This window comes from Heloderma suspectum, chromosome 3, assembly GCF_057233095.1.
Source record: "Heloderma suspectum isolate Gila_16-S chromosome 3, 16-S_ref, whole genome shotgun sequence".
Taxonomy (NCBI): domain Eukaryota; kingdom Metazoa; phylum Chordata; class Lepidosauria; order Squamata; family Helodermatidae; genus Heloderma; species Heloderma suspectum.
This window is the reverse complement of record NC_139460.1, coordinates 97,326,998-97,353,608: the sequence shown is the minus strand read 5'-3', so window position 1 is coordinate 97,353,608 and position 26,611 is coordinate 97,326,998. Positions and strand designations below refer to the sequence as shown.

Genomic DNA, 26,611 nt, shown 5'->3' with positions numbered 1-26,611 from the left:
GCCTGAAGCGGGCTGAAGAATACTGGTCACATTCCTAGCCTACATAAGATCAGTGCACTGTCCACACAAATACTATATATGTATGTATATGGAATGTCTTGTCTGTGCAATCAGGAATCCTGTTTTTTGCAGGGGTCCTGTCTGTGGGTACAATTTGTATGTATATAGGGTCTGCACAGACAGTACACTGTGTGTGCCTAGGTTGGGGCTCTTCTCCTCTCTCTACACATGTTCACTGTATATACATTAAATGACTATATAAGCTACTGTCTTATCTTGAACATTGAGATCTGGTATACATGTTAAAGCTGCCATTGCATGTTTCATCTTCACTCCTGTTCTACCCCTAGGGATGACGAAGTGTGCAAAATGCATTATGTCGTATGTAGATATTGGAATAAAATATTGGTATGAAAGTTGGTGTACATATGCAGAACACAATTCAAGTTCAAACACCAAGTCAACCCAACAAAGATATAATGCAACAACTCCCTTGAACACTGAGATATCACAAGGATTTTCAAAGGGGGAGGAAAAGAACAACATCCATTTTAATGGGATATTTGAAGATTGTGATTTACTAGCATACTTAGATTTTTATCCCTTGAGCTGCTTTTTATTTATTGGAGTCTTTAAAAATAAGACAGTCCTGGCTTTTGGCAAAACCTTTTTTCATACTGCATATAACTGAACTCTTGGTAGTTTATTTTACTGATGCACATCATCTTAGGCTGATATACCAACTATGCCCTTATCTGGACAGAAATAACCTAGCTATTATATCCATGATATAATAAGCTTATCCATGCTCTGATAACCTCTTGCTTGGATTACTGCAATGCATTATATGTGGGGCTGCCTTTGAAAATGGCCCGGAAACTTCAACTGGTCCAAAATAGGGCAGTGAGATGGTTAACAGGGACTGGCCAACGAGATCGCATAAAGCCAGTACTTTTCCAGCTGCATTGGCTGCCAGTCCATGTCCGGGCCTGATTCAAAGTGCTGGTATTAACATTCAAAGCCCAAAACGGCTTGGGGCCAGATTATCTGAAAGATTACCTCCTACCATATGTACCTGATCACAAAGAAGGAAACGGGTTCTCAGGATGCAAAAATAATTTCATTGTAGGAAGCCCAAAACATTTCAGCCTTTTTCTTATTCTAGGCCTTCAGGGGGCTGTGACATTAATGATAATAAAATTTACAAATAGGACAACACACATAATTAAAACATTATTGAAATACAAATTCCCACAGGGGTTTATGCATATATAACATACTTTTAAAAACCATAGAAAATCTGCTTCGTTACTAAGAATAACATATAATGAGAGCCAGTGTGGTATAGTGGTGAGGGTGTTGGACTGGGAGTCGGGAGATCTGGGTTCTAGTCCCCACTCGGCCATGGAAGCTCACTGGGTGACTTTGGGCCAGTCACAGACTCTCAGCCCAGCCTACCTCACAGGGTTGTTGTTGTGAGGATACAACAGAGAGGAGGATTATGTAAGCTGCCTTGAGTTCCTTGTAAGAGGAAAAAAGGTGGGAGCTAAATGCAAGAAATAAATTAATAATAAATAAATAATTTCATACTTACTAGAGAAAAAAGTCTGCAGCATTTTTTCAGCTAAAGATTGTCTCCTGTGTCAGTCTACTGGTGACTGGAAAAGATGTTTCTCGACTCTTATCTTATACTCTTTAGTCCATTTTTTTCTAGCTCTATCAGGTGTTTCTATGTTGATGTAATCTAGCCAAGGTCTCAAAACTGAACTGTATTGTGGTAGCTAGGGACTGTGTGTAGATCACCCACAGGTCATAAGAGTGGTAAAAATTCAAGGTCTTCATTTAAACCACATGGAGAGTGTTCAGTCTCAAAATCCACTCAGCTTCTCTCCTCAACAGATATTTTTCTTCCGTAATTTCAAGCTTATCCAGTGCCCAACATTTTAGATCTGTGGGAGAATGGTGTTGTTCTGTGAAGTGGCTTACAAGTGAGGCACCTGGTCTGTTGTTATTAATATTACTCAGGTGTTCCCTTATCTATCTTTTTAAGGGTCTTACTGTTTTTCCCACACAGAGCTTAGGGCATTTACCCTGGACAGCATAAACTACGAAGGCAGTACTGCAGGTAGTGAAATGCTTCAGATTGTATGTCTGTTGGTTGGAGGGGTTTTCAAGTTCTGTAATTTTGGAGGTGTACTGGCAGAAGCTGTAGTGTCCATGCGGGTGATGGCCCCTAGGCATGGAAGCAGCTGGCAAAACATTGACTGAACTTCTGTTGTGTTCTTTAAATTCGCTCCTTACCTGAAAATTCCTGATATTCCTGGTTCTTTTAAAGGAAATCAGTGGTTTCTCATGCAACCAGAAATAAGTTGTATTACATGCCAGTATCTTTTAATGCTACCTTGCAATTTGTTGGTAATATGGTCAAATGTTAAAGCACTGTTGATTCAGACTGAGGAAGTTCTTTTTGTATCTACTAACAGCTCAGCCCATGGTCTTTTTTCTGCCTTTTTAAAGCCCTGTGTTATTATAGGCTCAGGGTATCCTCTTTCCCTTAAAGGCATGCAGAGAATGTGTGATTCCTGTCTGAAATCTGATCTGTTGGAACAGTTCTGCTTAAGTCATAGAAACTGGCCATATTGGAGGTTGTTCCTTATGGAGCTGGGGTATGAGCTATCATATTTTAAATACGCACTAACTTCATTGGCTTTCTATACATTGGAGTGGCAAGTTGTTCCCCTCTTTTCTCACATTGAAATCTAAAAAGTGAACTTCCAGGGTGTTAGAATGAATATCATTTATCTTTTAGGATATCTAGCACCAGGTGAAGACCTTTTTATTTTCCCAGCGTTTTAGCACTCTAGTCTTCTAGCTCTGCTGTTTTAAATCTGTATTTTAAATCGCATTGCTGCTAGGTTTTATTCTAGTTCTGCTTTTACGTTGTAGTTTTCAGCTTTCATATTTTTATTGTTTTATGTTGTACTTTGTGGTTTTAATTTTTGTGAACCACCCAGAGAGCTTTGGCTATTGGGCAGAATAGAAATAAATAACTAAATCTGTTCTCTTAGCATTGTTCAACTCTGTTAGGCAGTGGCTGTTCAGAGGCTGCGCTGATAGTAGATTAAGTCTGACTCATTTGCTTCCTCCATCTCCTGTACTCCCGGAACACTTAATTCTTCCAATTTTGAAATCAAAGCACATTGTCACAGTCATTCAGTGATTCACCCTTGAAGGCACTGCAAGAAAATACAGAAGGAAATTCCTATCAAACACAGCTGTCTGAATTTATGATGAACTGATGCACCGGTAAAGTTAAGTATCTTATTTTTTCATATATATGTTTGTATACAGTAGTGTTCTATCAGCGGAAGGGAACCGCTGGTAGAACAGATTTCTCTTTTCCCCCATGCAGTTCCCCACATCTACTCTGGAGGGTTGGGGGGCATTCTGGAGCAGATTTGAGGCATATGCAGGGGGCTGCAAGGGGGAAAGAGAGTTTGGGGAAGTCCCGTGGCACAAGCATTGGATCCAGTCCTTGGTTAAGTTTGTGCCTGCCCCTTCCTCTAAAGACCTCAGAGCTGCATTCTTTGGGTTCCCAGAAGTTCTTTCCATACAAATACTGGCCAGGCCTGGACCTGGCTAGCTGCAAAGAAGGACCTGCATCAGGTACCTTTAGAACATTCTCTGGACCTCTTCTCTTAGTCTGGAAAGCTGCTGCCAGTCATTGTAGATTTGTGGCCCTCCAGATGTTTTGGCCTACAACTCCCATGATCCCCCACCATTGGCTATGCTGGCAAGAGCTGATGGGAGTTGCAGTCTGAGCACAACAGGAAGTCCATGTGTTCCCTCTCCCTGGTATAAGGCAACTCCAGATGCAAAGGACTACAACTCCCATCACCCCCAGTCAGTTTGACCAGGGTACCAGGTTGGGGAAGGCTGCTGTAGACACTCATGAACAAGGGCATGAGGATGAGGCCAAACCCATGTTTGTCCCCAGCACCTTGGACTTGGAGGTATACTGATTATGATTCTGAATGTGAATGTTCAATGTAATTATCAATTTAATTGGCCCTTAAAATTGGATGTGTGGCTCATGGTTGGGTACCAGTATAACTGCTTGTAGCCAATAGCAATCACTGTCTACCTTGGGTTTGCCTGGGACACAGGTCTGTCGGAGTTTCCAGAGGCTGCCCATCTAGCAGAGTGAAAATAATTGTAAAGCATATTTCCAGACAGCAAGTACTAAACCTGCATGGGAGGGTGGAGAAGCAGCAGAATACGTGTAACTTTATCATTATCTTTCTGGAGGTATACTTTTTGCTTTTGCAGCAAGTGTCATTTTTTGCAGCTGATAATAGTTTCGATCTTCTGGGATATCCACTATCTAGAGGAAATGTGTGTAGTACAGTGTTTTTATTTCAAGTGTTTTGTGAGCCAGAAATTACTTTGCACTTTGAACTACTGCAGTGCCTGAGAAAAGCCAATGGGGGCAAGATGTAGGATGCTTGGATAAAGCCCTGTTACGGTATCCAGATGGTAGCCCCTCCCAAATGGCAGTAGGATGTTAATGTGTCATGTGGGGCAGTGATCCAAATTGAACACATCTACATCTTTTGCTGTAGTGTAGTAAATTTACGGCACATATTCCAGCCATGTCATATGGTGTGACATCCCAGTGTGGCCTTCTACACAAACAGGTAGGGCAATTTCTTTTGATGCAGTTCCTTCCTCTTTGAGCAAAAGCTGGTTCATATTCCATGATGCAGTTGTGTTACACTTAGCCACCACAGAATAAATTGCTTTGACTAAACTTCTCATCAGCTATGACCTGCCTGTCATCTGAGCCTATGCTACTTCAAGGGGGCAGGGTGGGGGGGATGTTTAGAAAGGTGTCATTATCTGTATAGTATGTTCTGGCACATACTGAGCAATGTAAACATAAATGTTAAACATATTGCCTAAAGCCTTAGATTACAAGATAATGTAAGATAACTCATGTTTAGCAGTTGGAGGCTTCCCTCAGTTCCAGTTGCTTTTGATGGTTGCTGAAAGAAGACAGGCCATGGAATGCTCTGTTTTCATTTAGCTAAATGAAAATAGCTATCTTGGAGGACTGGAATTGAAGTGCAAGGACTGGAACCAGATTTGAATTAATTGTGCCCCATAGTTATACACTGAGCAGCTCTGTAAGGACTGGCTGTTCTTTTAATTTTCTTAAGCACTCAAAAAAGAGTCTTTTAAGTAGGACTTCATTAATAATCCTTTGTTTTAATAGTGAAGAGCTTAATATACTGTATTTAGTTTCAGAAACATGTCTAAAGGACTGAATTATAATGCCAGCATGCTGAATTATAAGTACTGACATTTCATCAACTAGAACTATTGTTTCATGTTGTTGTTGTTCAGTCGTTCAGTCGTGTCCGACTCTTCGTGACCCCATGGACCATAGCACGCCAGGCCTTCCTGTCCTGCGCTCTCTCCTGGAGCATGCTCAAGTTCATATTCATTGCATCCGTGATGCTATCTAGCCATCTCATCCTCTGCCGTCCCCTTCTCCTTTTGCCTTCAGTCTTTCCCAGCATCAGGGTCTTTTCCAGGGAGTTTTCTCTTCGCATTAAGTGGCCAAAATATTGGAGCTTCAGCTTCATTATCTGTCCTTCCAATGAGCAGTCAGGGTTGATTTCCTTTAGGATGGACTGATTTGACCTCCTTGCAGTCCAGGGGACTCGTAAGAGTCTTCTCCAGCACCACAGTTCGAAAGCATCAATTCTTCGGCGCTCAGCCTTCCTTATAGTCCAGCTCTCACAGCCATACATTACTACTGGGAAAACCATAGCTTTGATTAGACGGACCTTTGTCGGCAAGGTGATGTCTCTACTTCTTACTATGCTGTCTAGGTTTGCCATAGCTTTCCTCCCAAGGAGCAAGCGTCTTTTAATTTCCTGGCTACAGTCACCGTCTGCGGTGATCTTGGAGCCCAAGAAAGTAAAATCTGTCACTGCTTCCATTTCTTCCCCTTCTATATGCCAGGAAGTGATAGGGCCAGATGACATGATCTTAGTTTTTTTAATGTTGAGTTTCAAACCAGCTTTTGCACTCTCCTCTCTCACCCTCAACAAGAGGCTCTTGAGATCCTCTTCGCTTTCTGCCATTAGGGTGGTATCGTCTGCATATCGGAGGTTGTTGATAATTCTCCCAGCAATCTTAATTCCGACCTCTGATTCATCCAACCCGGCATTTCTCATGATGTACTCTGCATATAAGTTAAATAAGCAGGGTGACAATATGCAGCCTTGTCGTACTCCTTTCCCAATTTTGAACCAATCGGTTGTTCCATCTCTGGTTCTTACTGTTGCTTCTTGACCCTCGTACAGGTTTCTCAGGAGACAGGTAAGGTGGTCTGGTACTCCCATCACTTTAAGAATTTGCCACAGTTTGTTGTGATCCACACAATCAAAGGCTTTAGCTAGTCAATGAAGCAGAAATAGACGTTTTTCTGGAATTCTCTTGCTTTCTCCATGATCCAGCGAATGTTGGCGATTTGATCTCTAGTTCCTCTGCCTCTTCGAAACCCAGCTTGTACTTCCGGTAGTTCTCGGTTCGCATACTGCTGAAGCCTAGCTTGTAGGATTTTGAGCATCACCTTGCTGGCATGTGAAATGAGCGCAATTGTGCGGTAGTTTGAACACTCTTTGGCGTTGCCCTTCTTTGGAATTGGAATGTAAACTGACCTTTTCCAGTCTTGTGGCCACTGTTGAGTGTTCCAGATTTGTTGGCATATTGAATGCAGCACTTTAACAGCATCATCTTTTAGGATTTTAAATAGCTCGGCTGGAATACTGTCATCTCCGCTAGCTTTGTTGTTACTAATGCTTCCTAAGGCCCACTTGACTTCACTCTCTAGGATGTCTGGCTCAAGTTCAGTGACCGCACTATCATGGCTATCAGGGACATTCAGATCTTTCCTGTATAGTTCTTCTGTGTATTCTTGCCACCTCTTCTTAATCTCATCTGCTTCTGTTAGGTCCCTGCCTTCTTTGTCCTTTATCATGCCCGTCTTTGCACAAAACGTTCCCTTGAGATCTCCAATTTTCTTGAAGAGATCTCTAGTCTTTCCCATTCTGTTGTTTTCCTCCATTTCTTTGCATTGTTCATTTAAGAAGGCCTTGCTATTCTCTCTTGCTCTCTATTCTCTTGCTTGTCTCTCCTTGCTATTCTCTGAAACTCTGCATTCAGTTGGATATATCTTCCCCTTTCTCCTTTGCTTTTCGCTTCCCTTCTTTCCTCAGCTGCTTGTAAAGCCTGATCAGACAGCCACTTGGCTTTCTTGCATTTCTTTTTCTTTGGGACGGATTTCGTTGCTGCCTCCTGAACAATGTTACGGACCTCCGTCCATAGTTCCTCAGGCACTCTGTCTATCAGGTCTAATCCCTGAAATCTATTCCTCACCTCCACTGTATATTCATCAGGGATATGATTTAGGTTATACCTGAAAGGTTTAGTGGTTTTCCCTACGTTCTTCAATTTAAGCCGAAATTTTGCAAGAAGCAGCTCATGATCTGAGCCACAGTCAGCTCCAGGTCTTGTTTTTACTGACTGTATGGAGCTTCTCCATCTTTGGCTGCAAAGGACATAATCAATCTGATTTCGATATTGACCATCTGGTGACGTCCATGTGTAGAGTCGCCTCTTGTGCTGTTGGAAAAGAGTGTTTGCTATGATCAGCATGTTCTCTTGGCAAAACTCTATTAGCTTTTGTCCTGCTTCATTTTGTACACCAAGGCCATGCCTGCCTGTTATCCCGGTGATTTCTTGACTTCCTACTTTAGCATTCCAATCCCCTATGATGAAGAGGACACCTTTTTTTGGTGTTAGTTCTAGAAGGTGTTGTAGGTCTTCATAGAACCGATCAACCTCAGCTTCTTCGGCCTCAGTGGTTGGGGCATAGACTTGAATTACTGTGATGTTGAATGGTTTGCCTTGGATTCGTACTGAGATCATTCTATCATTTTTAAGATTGTACCCCAGTACTGCTTTTCCCACCCTTTTGTTGACTATGAGTGCTACTCCATTTCTTCTAAGGGATTCTTGCCCACAATAGTAGATATGATGGTCACCTGAATTAAATTCACCCATGCCTGTCCATTTTAGTTCGCTGATTCCCAAAATGTCGATGTTCAATCTTGCCATCTCATGTTTGACCACCTCCAGCTTACCTTGATTCATTGATCTGACATTCCAGGTTCTTAAACAATATTGTTCTTTACAGCATCGGATTTTCTTTTCACCGCCAGACACATCCACAGCTGAGTGTCCTTTCGGGTTTGGCCCAGCCGCTTCACTCTTTCTGGTGCTACTTGGAAATACCCTCTGCTCTTCCCCAGTAGCATATTGGACACCTTCCGACCTGAGGGGCTCATCTTCCGGCGTCATATCTTTTAGCCTTGTGATACGTTCCATGGGGTTTTCTTGGCAAGAATACTGGAGTGGGTTGCCATTTCCTTCTCCAGTGGACCACATTTTGTCAGAACTCTCTGCCATGACCTGTCCGTCTTGGGTGGCCCTGCACGGCATAGCTTATGGCTTCACTGAGTTACGCAAGCCCCTTCGCCACAACAAGGCAGTGATCCATGAAGGGGATTGTTTCATACCCAGACTTAATTTAATAGTTCATAATCATGCCTCCTCCCCCCCGCCGCCCCCAATGGCAGAGAGATTATCAGATTTCAGAATTATCTTTAGCCTTCGTTCTCTTTTTACGCCTTTTCACTTAAGTTATTAAAGTATTCCTCTCTTTGCACTTATGAGCAATTCCTAAAGACTGCAACTCTAAAACTACCTGAGGATAGATCCAGTGTAAATTTAATTTCATACTTAAGCAAGCAATTCCATTGCACGTAGTAGTGCTGTTTGGACTATGGTAAAGGGTATGTCAAGAGTACCTATTGGCTTGTGCATCTGGGACCACAAGCCACCAGTAATGCACCCTTTCCCTGGTGCCATTGTTCTTTAGAATGTTCTTAAAATGCCATTGGAGTAGTCAGTGTTTTTCTCCTTTTCACCCCTGACTACATTCAATTATAATGTGTGCTGCAGTTTTCCAGTCCTGGAGTGTGCGCACAAGTTTTGACCATTTAGAAAAAAGTAAAGCAGTTAAAAGTTGTGAGCAGTTGATTTCCTGACAGCATGAGTCTAGTATGGCTCTAAGACAGTGCTAGTCAGAATTCTGCACCTGCGGGGGTATTCGGACCAAAATCTAGGTTGCATCATTGTCTAGAGCAGCCTTTCACAATCTGATGCCCTCTAGCTGCATTGGACCACAACTTCCATGCCCATGTTGGATGAGGATGATGGAAGTTGTAGTCCAATGCGGTTGGCGGGCACGAGGTTGGGGAATGGGGATCTAGAAACATACATGCACCGATTCAAGGATTTGATGACCTTCTGGAATGTTTAGTTGCCTCACACGAACAATAAACTTTTTCAGTGTAGAAATAGATCAATTGTTTGGAATTATAATTTTAGGTAAGCGATTTCTCATATTAGTGAGGTGCCTAAAAGAGGCTCTACTTGGCCCTCTGAAAGCTCTGGATGTTCCTGTGTTACAACTTGCCATGTCCATCTTACTATTTCTTATTATCAGTGCTGTTCATCATTTAAAGAATACTGTTCAGTAAGTAATTAAAAACAACCACAAACACCACCACCACTGCTATTTAGTAGGCATATGCTCTGCCACCATGAAAGACAAGGATTTAAGAAGGATGCAGACACTGGAGAAGGTTCAGAGGAGGGCAATGAAGATGATCAGGGGACTGGAAACAAAGCCCTATGAGGAAAGACTGAAAGAACTGGGCATGTTTAGCCTTGAGAAGAGAAGACTGAGGGGAGATATGATAGTGCTGTTCAAGTACTTGAAAGGTGGTCACAGAGGAAGGCCAGGATCTCTTCTCGATCATCCCAGAATGCAGGACACAGAATAATGGGCTCAAGTTGCAAGAAGCCAGATTCCAGCTGAACATCAGGAAAAACCTCCTGACTGTTAGAGCAATACAACAATGGAACCAATTACCTAGAGAGGTAGTGGGCTCTCCCACGCTGGAGGCATTCAAGATGAGGCTGGACAGCCATCTGTCGGGGATGCTCTGACTTAGATTCCTGCACTGAGCAAGGGGTCGGACTCGGTCTTATAGGCCCCTTCCAAACCTACTACTCTATGATTCTGTGATCTCATGAAAACCCTGTGAAGATAACACCTGGGGAACACTGAAGCTAAGAGATACAAAACTGCCCAAGGTCAGCCAGTGGGTCTTGCAGACACAGAGAATCCCAGTTTAACATCCCTGCTGGAGAGCAAGGTGCAATGCAACCTTTTTCTCCTATTGCATCTCTGTGCGCACAAAGGAGGAGAAGGCAGGACAACTTGTGTTTGCAGTTTAACTCAACGTAACTGAATGTAAAAGCTTTTAGTTGGCTGTTTCTGAATCCTTTTAATGGATGCTTTACCCACTGTTCCAAAGTGTTTGATTCAGCTTTAGCCATTCTTCACCCCACCCCCTACCCCCAATTCCTTCCTTCCTACAGGTGATTATTGCTCACTCTGTTTTTAGGAGGGTCAGTATTCAAAAGTAGAAGGAGAGTGAAGTTGCAATGAGAAATTGCTTTCTGTGTTGCACCTTGTATTTTAATATGTAGATTGCAACTTAGATTGCAAGCTTTGAACCAGTGGGCCTTTTTGTTCAGTTTAATACTCAACACTTTATGCTTTGCAGCCAAATGTGTGAACTGACTTAATTGAAAAGCATTCCTCTTGTGGTGATATGAAATTTATGAATGGAGGGTTGATTTGTGATGGCTCATTCACACATATAAGCCTTTGATATTGCTCTCATGAGGTTATGATCTTGCATGTATGAACCATTCCTTTTGTTTTTATGAAGTGGCAAATATGCCTGCATCAAGCCATTTTTGTTAATTTTTTGTTTCTTTGTTTTCTTCCAGGAAATTGAAGAATGAGTTGTTGGAAGTGAAACGGAAAGGTGGGCGGCATTACCAAGAGGACAACAGCAGGGTCTGCATTCGCTGTCAAAAAAATCTGGGCTTAATCTTTGATAGAGGGGATCTCTGCCAAACATGCGGACTCAGAGTTTGCAACAAATGTCGTATTGTAGAAGTGGATGGCAACTGGAAATGCACAGTGTGCGATAAGATTGCGTAGGTTTTGTTTTGGTTCTTGGATACACTTCAACAGCAGATTCAGTTTCCTGACCTGTGGTTATGATGCCATTGATAGACAATATGCATCTATAGGAAACTGGCCTGGTGGGAAATCCAGCCCCTGGACCAATCCAAGTTCGGCACCCCTGTTCTAAAGGGAATGTGACATTCGTATCATGTTTTACAACTCAACTGTGAAAATGTGGTTCAAAGCTTAATTGTAGTGGGATCTTGCAGTTTTGCACTTTGTCCTGAATATAATAATATAAACACTATTAAAACAATGATATAAGAAGAGCAGGCAGATAAAAAAAAAAGAAGCACAGCAGCAGGGCTTAAAATTCAGCCAAACTTTTTAGAAATCTGGTAAAAATAAAAAGAAGATATGAGACCAGACAAGCCGCCCTAGAGAGGGCATTCCAAAGGCAGAGCATCCGGATCAAGAAAGCTCCTCTTCCTGGTTGCCACCCACTTAATCTCTGAAGGCTGTATCACCTGGAAAAGGGCCTCGGATGATGATGCACATACAGGCAGGTTCCACTGCTTTTGCTAAAGCATACCTGGACCTCCATCCCCTCACCAGCCCTCTAATTGACTTGGGTGAGTCCCACTGAGGAAATTTCAAGTAGAAGAGGGGGACTAGCATAGTCAGGATTCTGTAGATCATCTCAGCTCCTCCCCCAGTTCTCCGTAAGTGGATGTAAGAAAACTTTCCAACCAAGCAGTCTTGACTCCCACGGGGCTTCTGCCCCTGCACACTAGCAGCTCAGGATGGTTGTGGTATATTTCACAGCACATTTATTTCATGATCTGCCTAATTTTATCAATATAAACAGCCTTTAGCTATGGAAAGACCTTTATGTACCTTGTGTTACCAGGGCATAATCGTGAAAGATGGAGGAAACCTGCTGATAAATATTACCTTGAGGGCTGTAGGATCTTTGTAGGCACGGTGGCCAAGGTCACCTGCTGTGAGCCATTATGCTGTGGTCCTCAATAGTAATGTAGCACATTTGGTGATCTGTAGAAGTAGCTCTTGTAGAACAGCATAATGGCTCCCAACACCATGAAAACATCAAGGGAAATACAGAGCATTTCACTTAGATCTCTTAGTTTACCCTGATTAGTCATTTGAGTTGCTGATTAGGCAGATCTTAAGAATAAAAAGCTTATTGAATTTCAGAGCATGGAGAAGTAAAGTTATATCATGAAGCACTTTACTTTGCACTGTAGGTTGAGGATTAAATATAAAACAGTAAAATGTTCCATCGTCTTTCACCAGAACACAAAGAGAAAAATGAAAGACAAAATGCTAAGTGTTTTATCAAGGAACAAATCCATTCTAGTTTGCATTCAAGAGAACTGTTAAAATAAGAACTCTTTATATAAAACTTCCCTACTTTTGGTGCAGAGTTTCTCTTTAGCAGGAAAAGGGCAGAGTGCAGGTGCATTGTGATTGTGAAGCATATCACAATCATTTAAATATGGCTGCAATTAAGCACCTTATTTCAGAGTTATAAAGTTGTTGGTGCTAAAACATCTGTTCTTGATCTGGTATTCAGTATAAGAGTGGTTTTCAAACATAGTTTTTACCTTTACAGAACCCTTTCCATGTTGCTGAAGAGCTTCTAAGCAGTGGAGGCTGGTGTATCTGCTCTGGGTTTCAGTCAGAACTGGTCAGAACTCTATAGGGGCTATCCAAGGTGCTGAACCCATTTTGGGGATAGGGTTCAGCACCTTGGATAGCTCCTTCAGAGTTCTGACTGGCTCTGACAACCCCATCCCACAGATAGGTTCAGCACGGATTCACTGCTCCGCTGAAATAGGAGCCACCAACGTCCACTGCTTCTAAGCATCAGAATCCCAGTGTTGTAGAAGCTTCCACAGCACACTGTAGAGTGCCCTCTCCATTTCTGGGGAGACCAGATCAGACCTTCCCTGCTGCACCACATGAACTGAGTATATGGTCTAGAGCACATCCAAACCTCCCTTGCAACAATGCATTGCAGGACTGGTAATGGTGGTTAACCATCTTGCAAGAATAGTTGTATGCCGTGATCTTCTCATTGAAAAACCCCTGACGTCCACAGCATATAGTTGTGATAAACACTCTTCTATGGCATCCTAATGGGACATGATAGTTCAGATCCATGTTTTTTCAGCACAGGTCTGTTTCAGTCATGTAGAGACTAAGAGGGTCTGATTAAAGAGCAAACAGCACACAGATGAGATGTGCGTGCAAAATCCTCCCCTGGTCTGCAGCTTGCCTCCTTGTAGTCTGCCCCCCACCCCAACCTGGTGATATTCTCCCAGTCATCCGGTGCTGGAGAAGACTGCATGAAGGTAACCTGCAGACATCCCCCACCTGCATGCCCTTTTTGCTCTTTAAATCTGACCTCCTGCTTTGTACATGATTAGGCAGATCCAGGCTTAAACACAGATCTGCCACCATCTAGTTTGGGCCAAAGTAATAAATAGTAAATAGTGCAAATGACTGATCGATGGCTAGGCGTTCATGTCTAATACATTTATATTATTACAGAAGTTAAGAGTATCACAATAATTCTGTTCATTTTTACCATGCAAATTTAGCAAATTGAGTAAATTTTCTAGACGATCAGAAAAAAGTAAGTTTATTTATCTGTTGAGTCTTATGTAATTAATATTGTTACAAAGAAGCAGACTAAAGTTTTTCTTTTCTTTTTTGTTCTGCCTGCAAACAAATTAAAACATTGCGTTCTAATCTTGTCAAATGCCCCTCTCTATCTGGTAGACAACACTTATTATACCAGGCAGTTACCATGTTCAAATAAGGATGCATAGTGCACATCTGGATTTAGGCAGCAGCTTGGAAGGGATTAATGAATATACATGTACATGTATATGTATATATATATATCACATGCACTTCTAGTAAACTCATTTTTCACAGTGCAAAAGATTCACCTCCCAGAAGTGTTATGTTGGGGATGGGAGATGGGAATCCCTTTAGTGGTGTTTTCCAGCACCAAACATACCAACAGAATGTTTCATTACCCTGTGGCTTTATCATATGCATCCCTCACCTTATATTTCTTCAACTGAAATTCCATTTCCCATGTTGATGAGGGAGGCAGGATGGGAGGTCTAAGCATTTTATTTGGTTCTGCCTCCATAATGCTGGTAGTTATTTAGGGCAGCATCTCCCTCAGATTCTAATTTTAACCATTACAGTGAGGGCAGGGTGGAGGGAGTAGATTATGCCACCAAAAGCCTCTTTTCCTGTAGTTTGTGAACATACACATTCTTGATCATTCTAGATAAGGACCTGGTTCACGTGTAACAACAACCCTGAGTATGGGTTATTGTTGAATCGTGTGTTGTCATTATGTGTGAACCCTGTACTGTGGTTTAACTATGGGTTGTTAACCATGAACAACTGGGAAGAGAACCCATGGTTTGTTGTTGGGTTGTGAACTCTGAGTTGTCCATGGTTAACAACCTATAGTTAAACCATAGTCCAGGTTTCATACATAATGGCAATCCATGATTCAGTGACAACCCATACTCAACCTGTACTTTGGGTTGTTGTTACATTTGAACCAGATCACAAATTTGCAAAGTTTTGAGACCAGGAAGGCCTTAGTGGGGTTATCTTTGTGATGCAAGTGATTTTGCACAACCAGGATCCATTAATTCCGAGCACCTGGGAGTACAAAATTGTATAAACTCAGAAAGTCAAAGTGAGTTGAGGCCACTTTCCTGTTGAGAAAAAAATGCTTTTGTCTCAGTGTTGGCTGAGACATAACCAACACTGATTCTAGCTACAACGTCAACTAGCACTGGCACAAAACCAACAGGAATCTGCCCCCCCTTTCTCCTCAGATATCACTTCAGCCATTTAATGCTTTTCTGTCACCCACAGGACATGCTTTGGATCAAATGAGTGAGGTTCTCAGTCATCCAACCCATTTTCTTTATTGGGACAGGACCCAATTGTGTGGGCCAAATCACCTTTGTTTATTGTGGACGTAGGACATTTTAAATGGATATAATTATTGCAGAGATTAGCAGTTCATTCACTGTGCGAAATCTTTGCACACCACTTGCTAATTTTGCAATGCTTAATACGTAATTATTAAAAGAATACAATTATACTGCCCTTCATCATATCAGATTTCAGGACAGTGTACAGCATAAACCAAATATAAAAAATACATACCCAAGGAAACAGACTAAAACATGCACAGTTAAATCACTAAAATCTATTAAAATGCCTAGGTTTTTTTTAAAAAGAAAGCGAGAGAGAGGTTTTGCCTGGCACTTAAATGATAGCAGTGCTTATGCCAGAGACATTCTTGGGAAGGGCATTCCATAACTGGGACACCACAGCTGAGAAAACGCTTTCTCTTGTAGGTTATGTTTGTATCTCTAATGCAGGGATGGGCACCGTGTGGCACCCCATGTTTTGGTGTGCCACACCATCCCTAGCCAGCATAATGAATGGTGATGGGACTGGCATTGGCTATGCTGGCTAGGGGTAATAGGAATTGCAGTCCAACGACATCTGGAGGGCCATGCGTTCTCCATCCCTGATATAGGTGTTAAAAGTATGGGGAATAGGAAGGAGCTCAGTGGGACCCATAGCACAAGTGCCAAAGTAGAAGTCACCTTTCTGGAATGGAACCACCATTATTCCCATGCTTCCCACTCCCATAGGATAACTATTAGTCTGTGCAGTGGAGGCCTTTATAATTGAATACGTTCAGGGAAAAATATTGTCCAAATAAGTCAAACATTTGTTCTGCAAGATTGCCATAAAACCAAGGGAAGAAAGGAAAAGCAGGTTTTTAGTTGAAGATAAGCCTTGAAAAGTGGTGTAGAAATTATGAAAGGAGGGCCGTCTGTCAAAAGGTTGAGTTTCTGTGCCTTATGTAGTTCAAAAGAGGACGCTGGCTGTACACTGAAGCAAAACCCCATCCTTATAACATTTGCTAAAGTATCATGAAGAAGGAGAAAGACGTTGCATAATAAAACCAGTTTGCTTGACATTTACTTGTGCAGAACTGGGAATTAAAGCTGAAAATGTCTCCTATACCAGCACACCCAATTTCTTTGCTGCTTGTGTGCAGTGGTCAGATTGTTAATCTGACCATTTTCCCAGGAAAATCAACATCGTGGAGTTTAATAGTTCTGATAAGTTCCCTTGTTAGCAATTTGAGTTGAGTCAGCTGTCTAATATAAACATTTGTTATCAAGGGGAAAGGATATTTCAGAACATTGTTCCATGGGAAAGCACTATATATAAATACACACATATCCAATAATATAAATATAAATATTTTATTGGATAAAAGAGGGTATATAAATCTGTAAGTTAATGTTTTTGTACATACACACACATATTATTTACGTTCCCCTTTTATCCAACTTCAAACACAAATGAAGAGGGAAAGGGAATGGAAGTTTTAAAAAAAGCTGTCAGTGATCCCAGATTACCCAAGTATTACATGTGTCAAATGTGTGGATGGGGCTCATTTGAGGGATTCTGCCAGATCTGGGGACACCTTGTATCTGTAATATGCAAACAAGGCTTTGGCTGAACAGACACAAATATACAAATGTAAAAATAAACAGTGTGACATACTACTTGTTTTAGATTATAATCTTATGCAAAATAATTTCTTTCTTTCATGCAGGCATCTTAGGATCGTAACAGGTGAATGGTTCTTTGAGGAGAGAGCAAAGCGCTTCCAACAATCCAAGCTCCTTGGAACTGATATTGTTAGACGATCTATCCTACGCAAAGCCCCAGGTAAAAATAACAAGAGGAAAAGGTGTTTGCTGTTCCTATGTATGGTTAAAGCCTTCCTCTTTCCCTGACTGTTGTTTGTAGTCTTATTGCTGTATAATGAGTTAGCATGTGCTGATTCCTTCTTTTTTATATTTATTGTACTTTTATCCTCCTCTTACAATGGGCACCCAATGATGAAGGTCCATACCTGCTGAACTTTAGAAGTGCTGCAGCATCAAATGCTCCCAGACCACTCATTTGAAAACTATTTATACCTGAACCCATTACATTTACTTAAAGCCCTATTTGACATCAGTGATGTGTGTGCAGCTGGGTGCAGGATTGAAGCCATAGGCCACGAGCAAGACGTTTAGAAGGGCATATCAAACTCCACACTTTTAGGGGTTTTCCTATTCCTATCTATTAGCAGGCACTTTATTTGCATGTAGAGGATTTCCCTCTATAACAGAGAATATTACGTCCAGTTCATACAGCATTCACATTAAGGAAGTTCATAAAGATTCATAAATATTACAGCAGCTATTTGGTACTTTCTATATAATGTGTGCGTAATATAACACTGTCAGGAGGACTATCCTGATGTATTGTTGTCTTGTAGCTATGCTATGTATGCTATGCATGCTATGTATGCTATGTATATGTATTCATGTATGTATATGTACATATACATATGTATATGTATATGTATGCTATGTATATGTATATGTATTCTATGTATGCTATGTATATGTATTCATGTATGTATATGTACATATACATATGTATATGTATATGTATGCTATGTATATGTATATGTATGCTATGTATGCTATGTATATGTATTCTATGTATGCTATGTATATGTATTCATGTATGTATATGTACATATACATATGTATATTCATGTATGCTATGAATAACGCGAGATAGATTTATCATAAATGCATGTTGATAGCACATTTAATACACAATAATCTAAGCATTTTCAGCATAGTTTTATTTCTAGAATTCTGTTCTGTAAAAAACATAACTATTATCTCGGGTTTTTGTATAGAGCTTCATAGTGAGAACAATGCTTTCTTGAAATGTACAAACCCTTGGGAATATATGAACTGGTCTATATTGAATTCTCCTGGCAGAATAACCACCCCACACACATATGATTGTTGCATTAGCTATCAAATGAATCCAGTCTTCCAATCAAAATATAAAATATAGACTGTGCTTCTATATAATAGAAAACATGCCTTCACTGAAAAATGATTTGTTCTGGCATTCTCCTGTACGTAATGTATTTCATATATTAGAAGAATGGCATAGTTGCTGAGAAAATGCTTCCATGTGACAGGGACTGCATTGGCCACTACAATGTGTATAATGTGTATATATAGGATGGGGGATGGACATAGCTTGGCAGTAGAGCATGTACTTTTCATGCAGAAGATCCCAAGCTCAGGCCTTTGTAATATCTCTAGAAGCAGGTCTGGGAAAGATGCCTGACATCTTGGAGATCCACTGGCAGTCAGAGTAGATAATACTAGGCCAGGTAGACTATTGGTGTGACTTGTTATTAGGCAGCTTCGTATGCCCATAAATGGCTGGCCACATGGAAAGACTCTTTGCCACTGGTGGTCCTGCAAGAAGGTACATTACTTTCCACTCAGTTGGATTTATCCATGCAGTGATATACGTCCATATACATTACAGCAATCACATGGAGCCCCTGCCATCAGAAAGTGTGTTATTAACAGTGGCCATGTACCCCGTGTGACATTTATTTATTTATTTATTTTATATAGCACTCCACATCAAAAGATTTTGGGGCAGTGAACAGCAAGATAAAAGAATAAAATACCAGGTTAAAACAGTTAAAACATTTTAAAAAGACAAATTCCAATAAGGCCGAATTTAATAACCCATGGCTGGCCACTCAAGGAAGGCCTCTCGAAATAACAATGTCTTCAGGAACTGAAAGGAACACAATGTTGGCACCTGCCTGACCTCCAAAGGCAGGGAATTCCACAGGAAGGGGGCCACCACACTGAAGGCTCTTTTCCTGGTGGACTCCAACTGGGCCATGGGTCCATGTGGAACCACCAGGACATATGAAAGAAGTCTACCTTCACCAGCTTCTGGTATGTTTCTGTGTTCAGTTCAAAGGGTTGGTACCTTTTTAAAGCTCCAACTGGCTTGGAATTAGGATAATTGAAGGACCATCTCCTACCACATGATCCTGCTTGATCACCGAAGGGCCTACCACCATCTGAGGTGCTGTTGGTGGGATCATGTGAAAGGGACTTCTCTGTTGTGGCACCCAGACTTTTTTATGGGACTTTTTAAAATGTCTGTTATTCTTATTTGTGATTTATCTGCTGTTCCTGTTTGAAAAACAAAAGGGGCTCCACCACTATCAAGTTAGGAATGCTTATGCACTCTGTGGATCCAGGAATGTCAAGTGAATGTTGTGTTGGTGCTGGATTTGGGGCAGTTGTTTTAAAAAATTTCCACTATGAACTACTTAGGAAATCCGTTTTTAATCCCTTTTTAAGAAGTGCTTTTTTCTTTTTTTTAAGTTTCTTCCTCTGAACAGATAGAAGGAGGAAAACTCAAAGATCAGTCTCCAGGGGGCTCAGAGGAGACATTGAAGCAAGATACACTAGCTTCCTTTTCAAGTGGGACAAAATTAATATTCAGTGGACCCAGAAAAATAGGGTAAGGCATCCTTTTACAATATGCAATGGCTTTGTTAGTGGCTCCAGAGTATTCTACCATTTGGACTCAAAATTCCAAGATAAGAAGCAAATCACTTTTATTATAACTGAAGCTACAAATAGCTACAAACATAGCTGTAATATTTAAAAGTAGCAAATGGTGGTGAGTATTAGACCTTTTTCTTCCAGTAAGGGTTTACAATCAGCTTCATTTATATTTGGAACATTTAAAAGAAGTGTGATTCATAATCACATTCTACTTTGAAACTCAAAACAGCATTGGAGGGCTTGCTTTTGTTTGTTCTCTGCAGTCCCCATATAAATTGCTCTGCTTATGAACAAAATATTTCTTCTGTCATGCACCACAAGATAAGTGAAACTGGGTGCTTCTTTGCTATGCATCTTTAGCAGTAAAGAGAAAAGACCCCCCCCCCTTTCATAATACTACAACTTGGGGGTCACTCTGAAACTGGCAGGAGATTTAGGACAAACAAAGGGAGGCACTTCTTTACATTGTGTGTTGTGAATTTGTGGGATTTGCTGCCACAGGATGTAGTGACCACCTCTAGCTTAGGTGGCTTTAAAAGGGGATTAGACAAATTGGTGGGGGAGTAGACTTACCTGTGCCTTCTGGCTAGGATGGCTGTGTATTACCTCCTGTATCAGAGGCAGCATGCTTCTGGATACCAGTTGCTGGGAAGCAGCAAAAGGAAAGGGCTTTTGCCTTCATGTCCTGCTTGTGGGCTTCTCAGAGGCATCTGGTTAGTCTCTGTGGGAAATAGGATGCTAGACTAGAACGACCTTTGGTCTCAGTGTCATAATGACAGCTCTGTGTCCAGCTGTGTCTTCCTTCCTGATATTGCTTAGTAATGTGTATGACAGCAAACAAGGTAGAGAAATGGAAGACAAATGATGCAAATGTCATACCATGAAGAGTGTTGCACAATGAAGAGTGTTATTACAAGACAATGAAAAGGCCCCTATAAAATATTTAATAGGGCTAGTAGTTTTTTTTATGGGTGAATGGGAGCCCATACCATCACTTCTTAAAGGCCAAATGCAAAAAGAGAACACATCCTTGTGCCAACATCTAATAAACCCAATGCATTTTGGAATGAAGAGCTCCTTCATGGGTAGGCTACAGAAGAAAAATTAACATCAAGAACTTTATATGAAAGTTTAAATGAATAAAACATCTAAATGCATCAAACACATCTTTTCTACCATATCTAAACCCTTCATTTTAAAATTTGATTAAAGAGTATAACTCATAAAATATGAGGACAGGTTTGGATAAAAATATGCTGGGTTTTAGCGTATGGTATAAGTCCTACTTAGAACAGACCCATTGAAATTAATGGGCTTAAGTTAGTCATTACTAATTTAAGTCTCATTCATTTGAATGGGCCTAGTCTAAGTAGAATGTAAGTTGGATTTTACCCATAATGTGCAAATTAGTACTCATTAACCCCTTAAACAGCATCAAAACATTTTATTCATTTTTAAAAATTTGTAAACATGAAGTACATATATGATTCTATATTTTGCTTTATCTCCCTGTTAATCTTTAAATTTCTGTTCAACAGGAAGGTCTTCAAGGGAGTTACTAAAGGAGACATTGCAAATGTGAAAACAGAAGATGGAAGAAGCATCAGCTCAGATGCTGATGTCCAGAGCACACACAGTGCTGATAGGTAAGAGAAATGGAACCACCTTTGTACAGTTAATCCCGATTTCTCCACTGGTTCCAGAAAGTGAGGCAAATATTGTGATCCTTCATTGTGCCTTTTTGTTGAAATCACTCTGTCTTAAACTTATATGATATCTATTTCCTAGATGCACACATTTTTCTTGTTTTAAGTTTGTAAACCAAGAAATGCCCAGTCTCAAGCTTGCGAAACACAGAAGTTAGCTGCAACGGCTCATGGTATCTCTGCATTTTACATGGCATATGGAATTGGTGCATGGACACTGGCATTGCTGCAGACAGCTCAGTGGTGGGAGATTCAGGTCAGATAAAAGGCAGTACTTCTTCACACAGCACTGTGGAGTTGGTTAATGCAAGATATAGTGATGGCCACCAACGTGGACAGCTTTAAAAGGGGATTAGACAAATTCATAGAGGATAAGGCAATCAAACGCTACAAGTCATGGTGGTAATATATCACCTCCAATATTGGACTCAGTATGCCTCTCAATACCAGTTGCAGGGGAACATGAGCAGGAGGGTGCTGTTGTATTCATGTCCTGCTTGCGGGCTTCGCATAGGAAAAAAAACTATACCTAAAACATTTGTTTACTGTTTCACTGTCTTTTATTGGCCACTGCATGAACAGAAGGCTGGACTGTAGACTTCTGGTCTGATCCAGTGTGCGCTTCTTATGTTTTTACTGGTGTAAGCATGTGAAGTGTGGATGACTTGCATGCATCATTATGGATTCACATATATGGGTCTGGGAATCCCAAATGGGCCAGGATTTTCAGATGCTCGTACATAGGTGTGTGCATCGTTCATATACCGGTGTACAATTTACATTGTCCTCTTATGTGTGGAAGTGCCCTCAGTGATGAGAGCGTAGCACACTATATAGCTAGCCTTCAGACAATGCCACAGATAGTCCTAGCATTTGAGAGTGTTTGAAATTCTTGTTTAATATGCAACATTCCACTTAAATCAGATACTGCATATAATGCTTAATCCTGATAATTCCATGTTCAGTTCAAACAAACAATGGTTTCATCCATATTTGTTTGCTATTACTACTACTGTTACTATTACTATTATTGCAGTGATAAAAATTCAGTGGAAGATAGGTATAAAGGTATGTTCATGTTGTTTTTTAATGATTCAGAGGCATTTATTGATTGATCGATTTGATTTGTCCCCACCTTTCTACCAAAAAAAAATGGCACTCAAGGCAGTTTACAGGCACAATTCAGATTGATTGAAACAATAAAGCAATATGTTGAAATACCATAAAAATAATTACAGAATAAAAAACAAAAACAGCATCCAACACAACAGACCCAGTTACAAGCCAAAGGTCTTCTTGAATAAAGTAGTCTTTGCCTATCAGTAGAAGGACAGCAGAGAGTAGTGAACCTAGCCTCCCTTGGGAGGGAGTTCCACAGCCTGGGAGTGACCACCAAAAAGGCCCTGTCTAGGGTCACCACCAAATGTGCCTCTGAAGGCAGTGGTCTCAAAAGAAGGGCCTCTCCAGAAGATCTTAAGAACATCAGAGCAACCAGTCTAAACTTCCTAAGACCTTTTTCTGTACATAATTGTGCTTGTATCTCAAAAAGATATTTATTGCTGCTGCTGGGACAGAAAATTTGGTGGTTTTTCTTTGTGCTTTTACATTTTTAATCTTTAGAAAGCTGTAAGAATTGGAATTGGCCAATTTTGCTGTTTAGCAGTTGTGCTCCATGCAGTATTTCCTCTTGAAACATGCACTTTCTGAAGCATCTTTAATCTACACACTTGATCTTAGCCAAAAGGCCAAGAAGCAATTTTAATCTAATAGCTCCTTTTCAGGGTTTTTTTTTGTTTTTTTGTTTGTTTTTTACAAAAACCTGGATACAAGGATTCCAAAGTAGGAGGAAGAAAATAAGCAGTTATTCTAGATTTTCCAAAAAAAGTAGTTTTTGTAGGATGCAAATATTTGCTGCTAGAAGCTGGACTCAAGGATAACAGAAGAGAATATTTGGGAATACTTAGTGTGTTAGTAGGTGTTCAGTATGGTTGTTGCAAGAACATATAACAATTTATGTTCCACTGGATTTTGGACCAAATGCAAAAGGGACAATGGGCTTTCAGTGAGATAACTTCTCAGCCTTTGAATCTGTAGTACACAGGTTATATTTCATTTGATCCAGAATTATATAATATTTATTCCAGAAATGTGGTAGATGATTGTAGGAGCTGCAGCTGGAGGGAGTTTCAGAAACATATGCTGATGTGGGCAGAGGAGTCCTTTCATGCAAATAGACCTTTGGATCCAATTCATTACGTACCATGTAGTGTTGCACATCCGTATGCTATTGAAGTAGAGGTGGGGTGGGGGGAATTGGTGTATAAATAGGACATCCCCCTAAATCTGCCCAAGTAAAATTTGAAACACATTTTAGAATGAGGGAATACAAAATAGGGCTTGTTATGCCAGGGCTAATGTCATGATTCTATGGTCCACCAGCAGCAGAAACAACACTATAGCAATACCTGTAGAATGTCTATTAATGAAGGTCTATTAAGATGCCATCATCCCTGAGTTCAATGAGACTTACTCCCAGGTGTGTATAGCAGCCTTCCTCAACCTGGTGCCCCCCAGATGTTTTGAATTACAACTCCCAGCATTCCTCACCATTGGCCATGTGAGCTGAAGTTCAAAACATCTAGATAGCACTCAGTTGGGGAAGGCTGGTGTATAGGATTGCTGTCTAAATCTCCCCTCCATTGAGATCCCAATGAAAATCCCCTCTGCCCCAAACACCTGGGATCAGTGGAGGCTGGTGGCTCCAATGTCAGTGGGATGGTGAATCTGCTCCGGGTTTCAGTCAGAATACTAAAGGAGCTATCCAAGATGCACCTTGGATAGTTCCTTTAGTGTTCTGACTGGTCCTGACTGAAACCTGGAGTAGATTTACCACCCCACTGACATTGGAGCCACCAGCCTCCACTGCCTGGGAGTAAATTTTTCAAATTTGCCTGACATGACTGCAAACCACACTATTTACATAATCTGGCTGTTCACATGACATGATAGCCCACTGTGAGGGTGCAGTGTGTGCAGGGCGTGTGCAGCTGCAATTTTGAATATGCAACTCTCACTCAGGGGTTGTTGTGTCATGTGAACCCAGCAAGCAAGGGTTATGTGAAGGTTAAATAATCCCAAAACAGACCTTGCCAGGTTCACATGATACGACACCCCCAAGCAGGGGTTGCATATTCAAAATGGCAGCCACACGTGCCTTGTGCATGCTGCAACCTCACCATGGGTTAAATAACTCACAATGGGTTGTCATGTTGTGTGAACAGCCCCAATGTCTGTTCTGGCCCTAGATGTGATGTATTAATTTCCTAGATGATGTGAGCTATTGTCAGTGATATTATTTCTTAATCCATTTATTAGAGAAATAAAGGGATGGAGAAATAGTATCACTGACAATAGCTTTAATTTTTATAAAGAAGGGTTGTTCGTAGCAGCTAGTCAGAACATGATATGATAGGATCAACCATGCAAAGGTGTAATTCAGATATCATTTCTAGCATGAATGGAATTGCCAAAACTCCTGAAAGATTGCTTAGACAGTGAAGTAATGCGTTTTTAGGTAAAAAAATGTCACTTGGGTTAAATATATCTATCTTCCTTTGTCTTTCTGTTATACTTCCTGGCAAACGGTGATAACATTACTATATCAGTGCCAATTATAAAAGTCCCACTGCTGAACATTAAAAAGAGATTTGCTTTCTCAAATCTTGAACACAGATTAGTATTAATTATTAAATGAAAGCGCAGTGGTCAAAACTGTGTACGTTTGAAATGTCATGAGAAATCCAAATTAAGCCTGCACTGGAAGGCAGTTCAGGTGGGGGAATCAATAGCTTGACATAAATTGGGCAGATTGCAGCATTCCTCCTCTTGGGGAAAGGGCAGACAGATGGATGTGTTTGGAGCAGCTGAACAGCCCTGCAAGATCTCAGATGTCCCTGGAATGGCACTTGTCCCTGGAGGATTCTTCAAACAATGTTGGAACAATCATGCCACACCATGTGGCCAGCATGCCAAACTGCTGCATGTTGACATGCAGCTTGTCCCATGAAGTCCTGTTTATCAGCTGTAACTAGAACTAAGTGACCTTGAGGGTGAAACTGCATAATATACAGGTGTGTGTGTGTGTGTAACAAAGTGTGGCAGCCACTTTTTCTTACAGAAGAGCGGTTTTGGAAGAGTGTCCATAGAGTAGAGAATCTGGGAAGGGGGTGAAAAGGGCAGGGGTGCTTAACACTTCAAGCAACTCTGCACTAGCCTAAAATCCCACATTTAAAACAGGGCTTTCTGCTTCTGCTTTAAATGCAGGGTCTTGACAGCCTCCCTTTACATGCGCTTCCTCCCCCCACCCGTTTCCCCCTCCTTTCTCTGCTTATCTGAGTCTGCCATATGTTTCATTATACAGCCACTAGAAGGTGGTGTGGTCTAGCTCCACTTATTGCGGCTTTTCCTTTTTTACGAGTGAACTCAAGCGCTGTAATTTGCTGATTATCTCCGATCTTTTAAAAAATGGAATAAATGTCATTTAATGTGGGAGATGCCCTGGAGGTTAATGATGTCATCTAAAGGGCCCACAAACTTCCGTGAGTAACCAGTCTCAATAGCAGGATAAAAGCTCCATGTGAAGAAGCCCCTATTCTACATTTCACGTCTCCACTCCAAATCCATAACTCTTTACCTTTTCCTTTACAAGTTTTTCCTCAAAATCATGTGTTTGGACTGTTGTGGGGGGCAATTTGAGGTGCAGAGGCAGCTGATTGGGGTGGGGAAGATTAAGCATGGCATTCCCCCGGTGTCTTTTACTCCAAATTCTTCTCCCCAAAAGCCCAACTACACATTATGCTAATCTCATAACATGTAGCTGAGAGTGCTTTTGTGTTACTCTAGTGTAAGCATGCGTAGCCCCAATTTGGATTGGGACCATCAAGAGGGGAGGATTAAACCTCCCCCACACAAATGTTCCCCCCCGCCTCCCCCCCCCCAGTGTGGTGTTAACGAAGGAAAAAGTCTACATTGACTGTGGCAGACAGGAAGGTTGGGGAGGCTTTCACCGACACATTACGACATTAGTGTAACATGTAGTTTGGCTCATAATGCTCAAACTGGGGTTCAGCTTCTGGCATCTGGCTATTAACACTTAG

The 26,611-nt window shown here is 41.1% G+C and overlaps 1 protein-coding gene across 3 annotated transcripts in view; it reads left to right on the top strand.

Moving 5' to 3' along the window:
• Window positions 1-26,611, top strand: part of SYTL5 (synaptotagmin like 5) — a 102,505-nt gene that overhangs the window by 51,688 nt on the left and 24,206 nt on the right. For all 3 annotated transcript variants that reach the window (XM_084843960.1, XM_084843959.1, XM_084843958.1), the window contains exons 3-6: window positions 11,002-11,214; window positions 16,896-17,011; window positions 19,564-19,702; window positions 21,288-21,395. In XM_084843960.1, coding sequence (XP_084700086.1) covers window positions 11,002-11,214; window positions 16,896-17,011; window positions 19,564-19,702; window positions 21,288-21,395 — 576 coding nt within the window. The remainder of the gene's footprint in view (window positions 1-11,001; window positions 11,215-16,895; window positions 17,012-19,563; window positions 19,703-21,287; window positions 21,396-26,611) is intronic.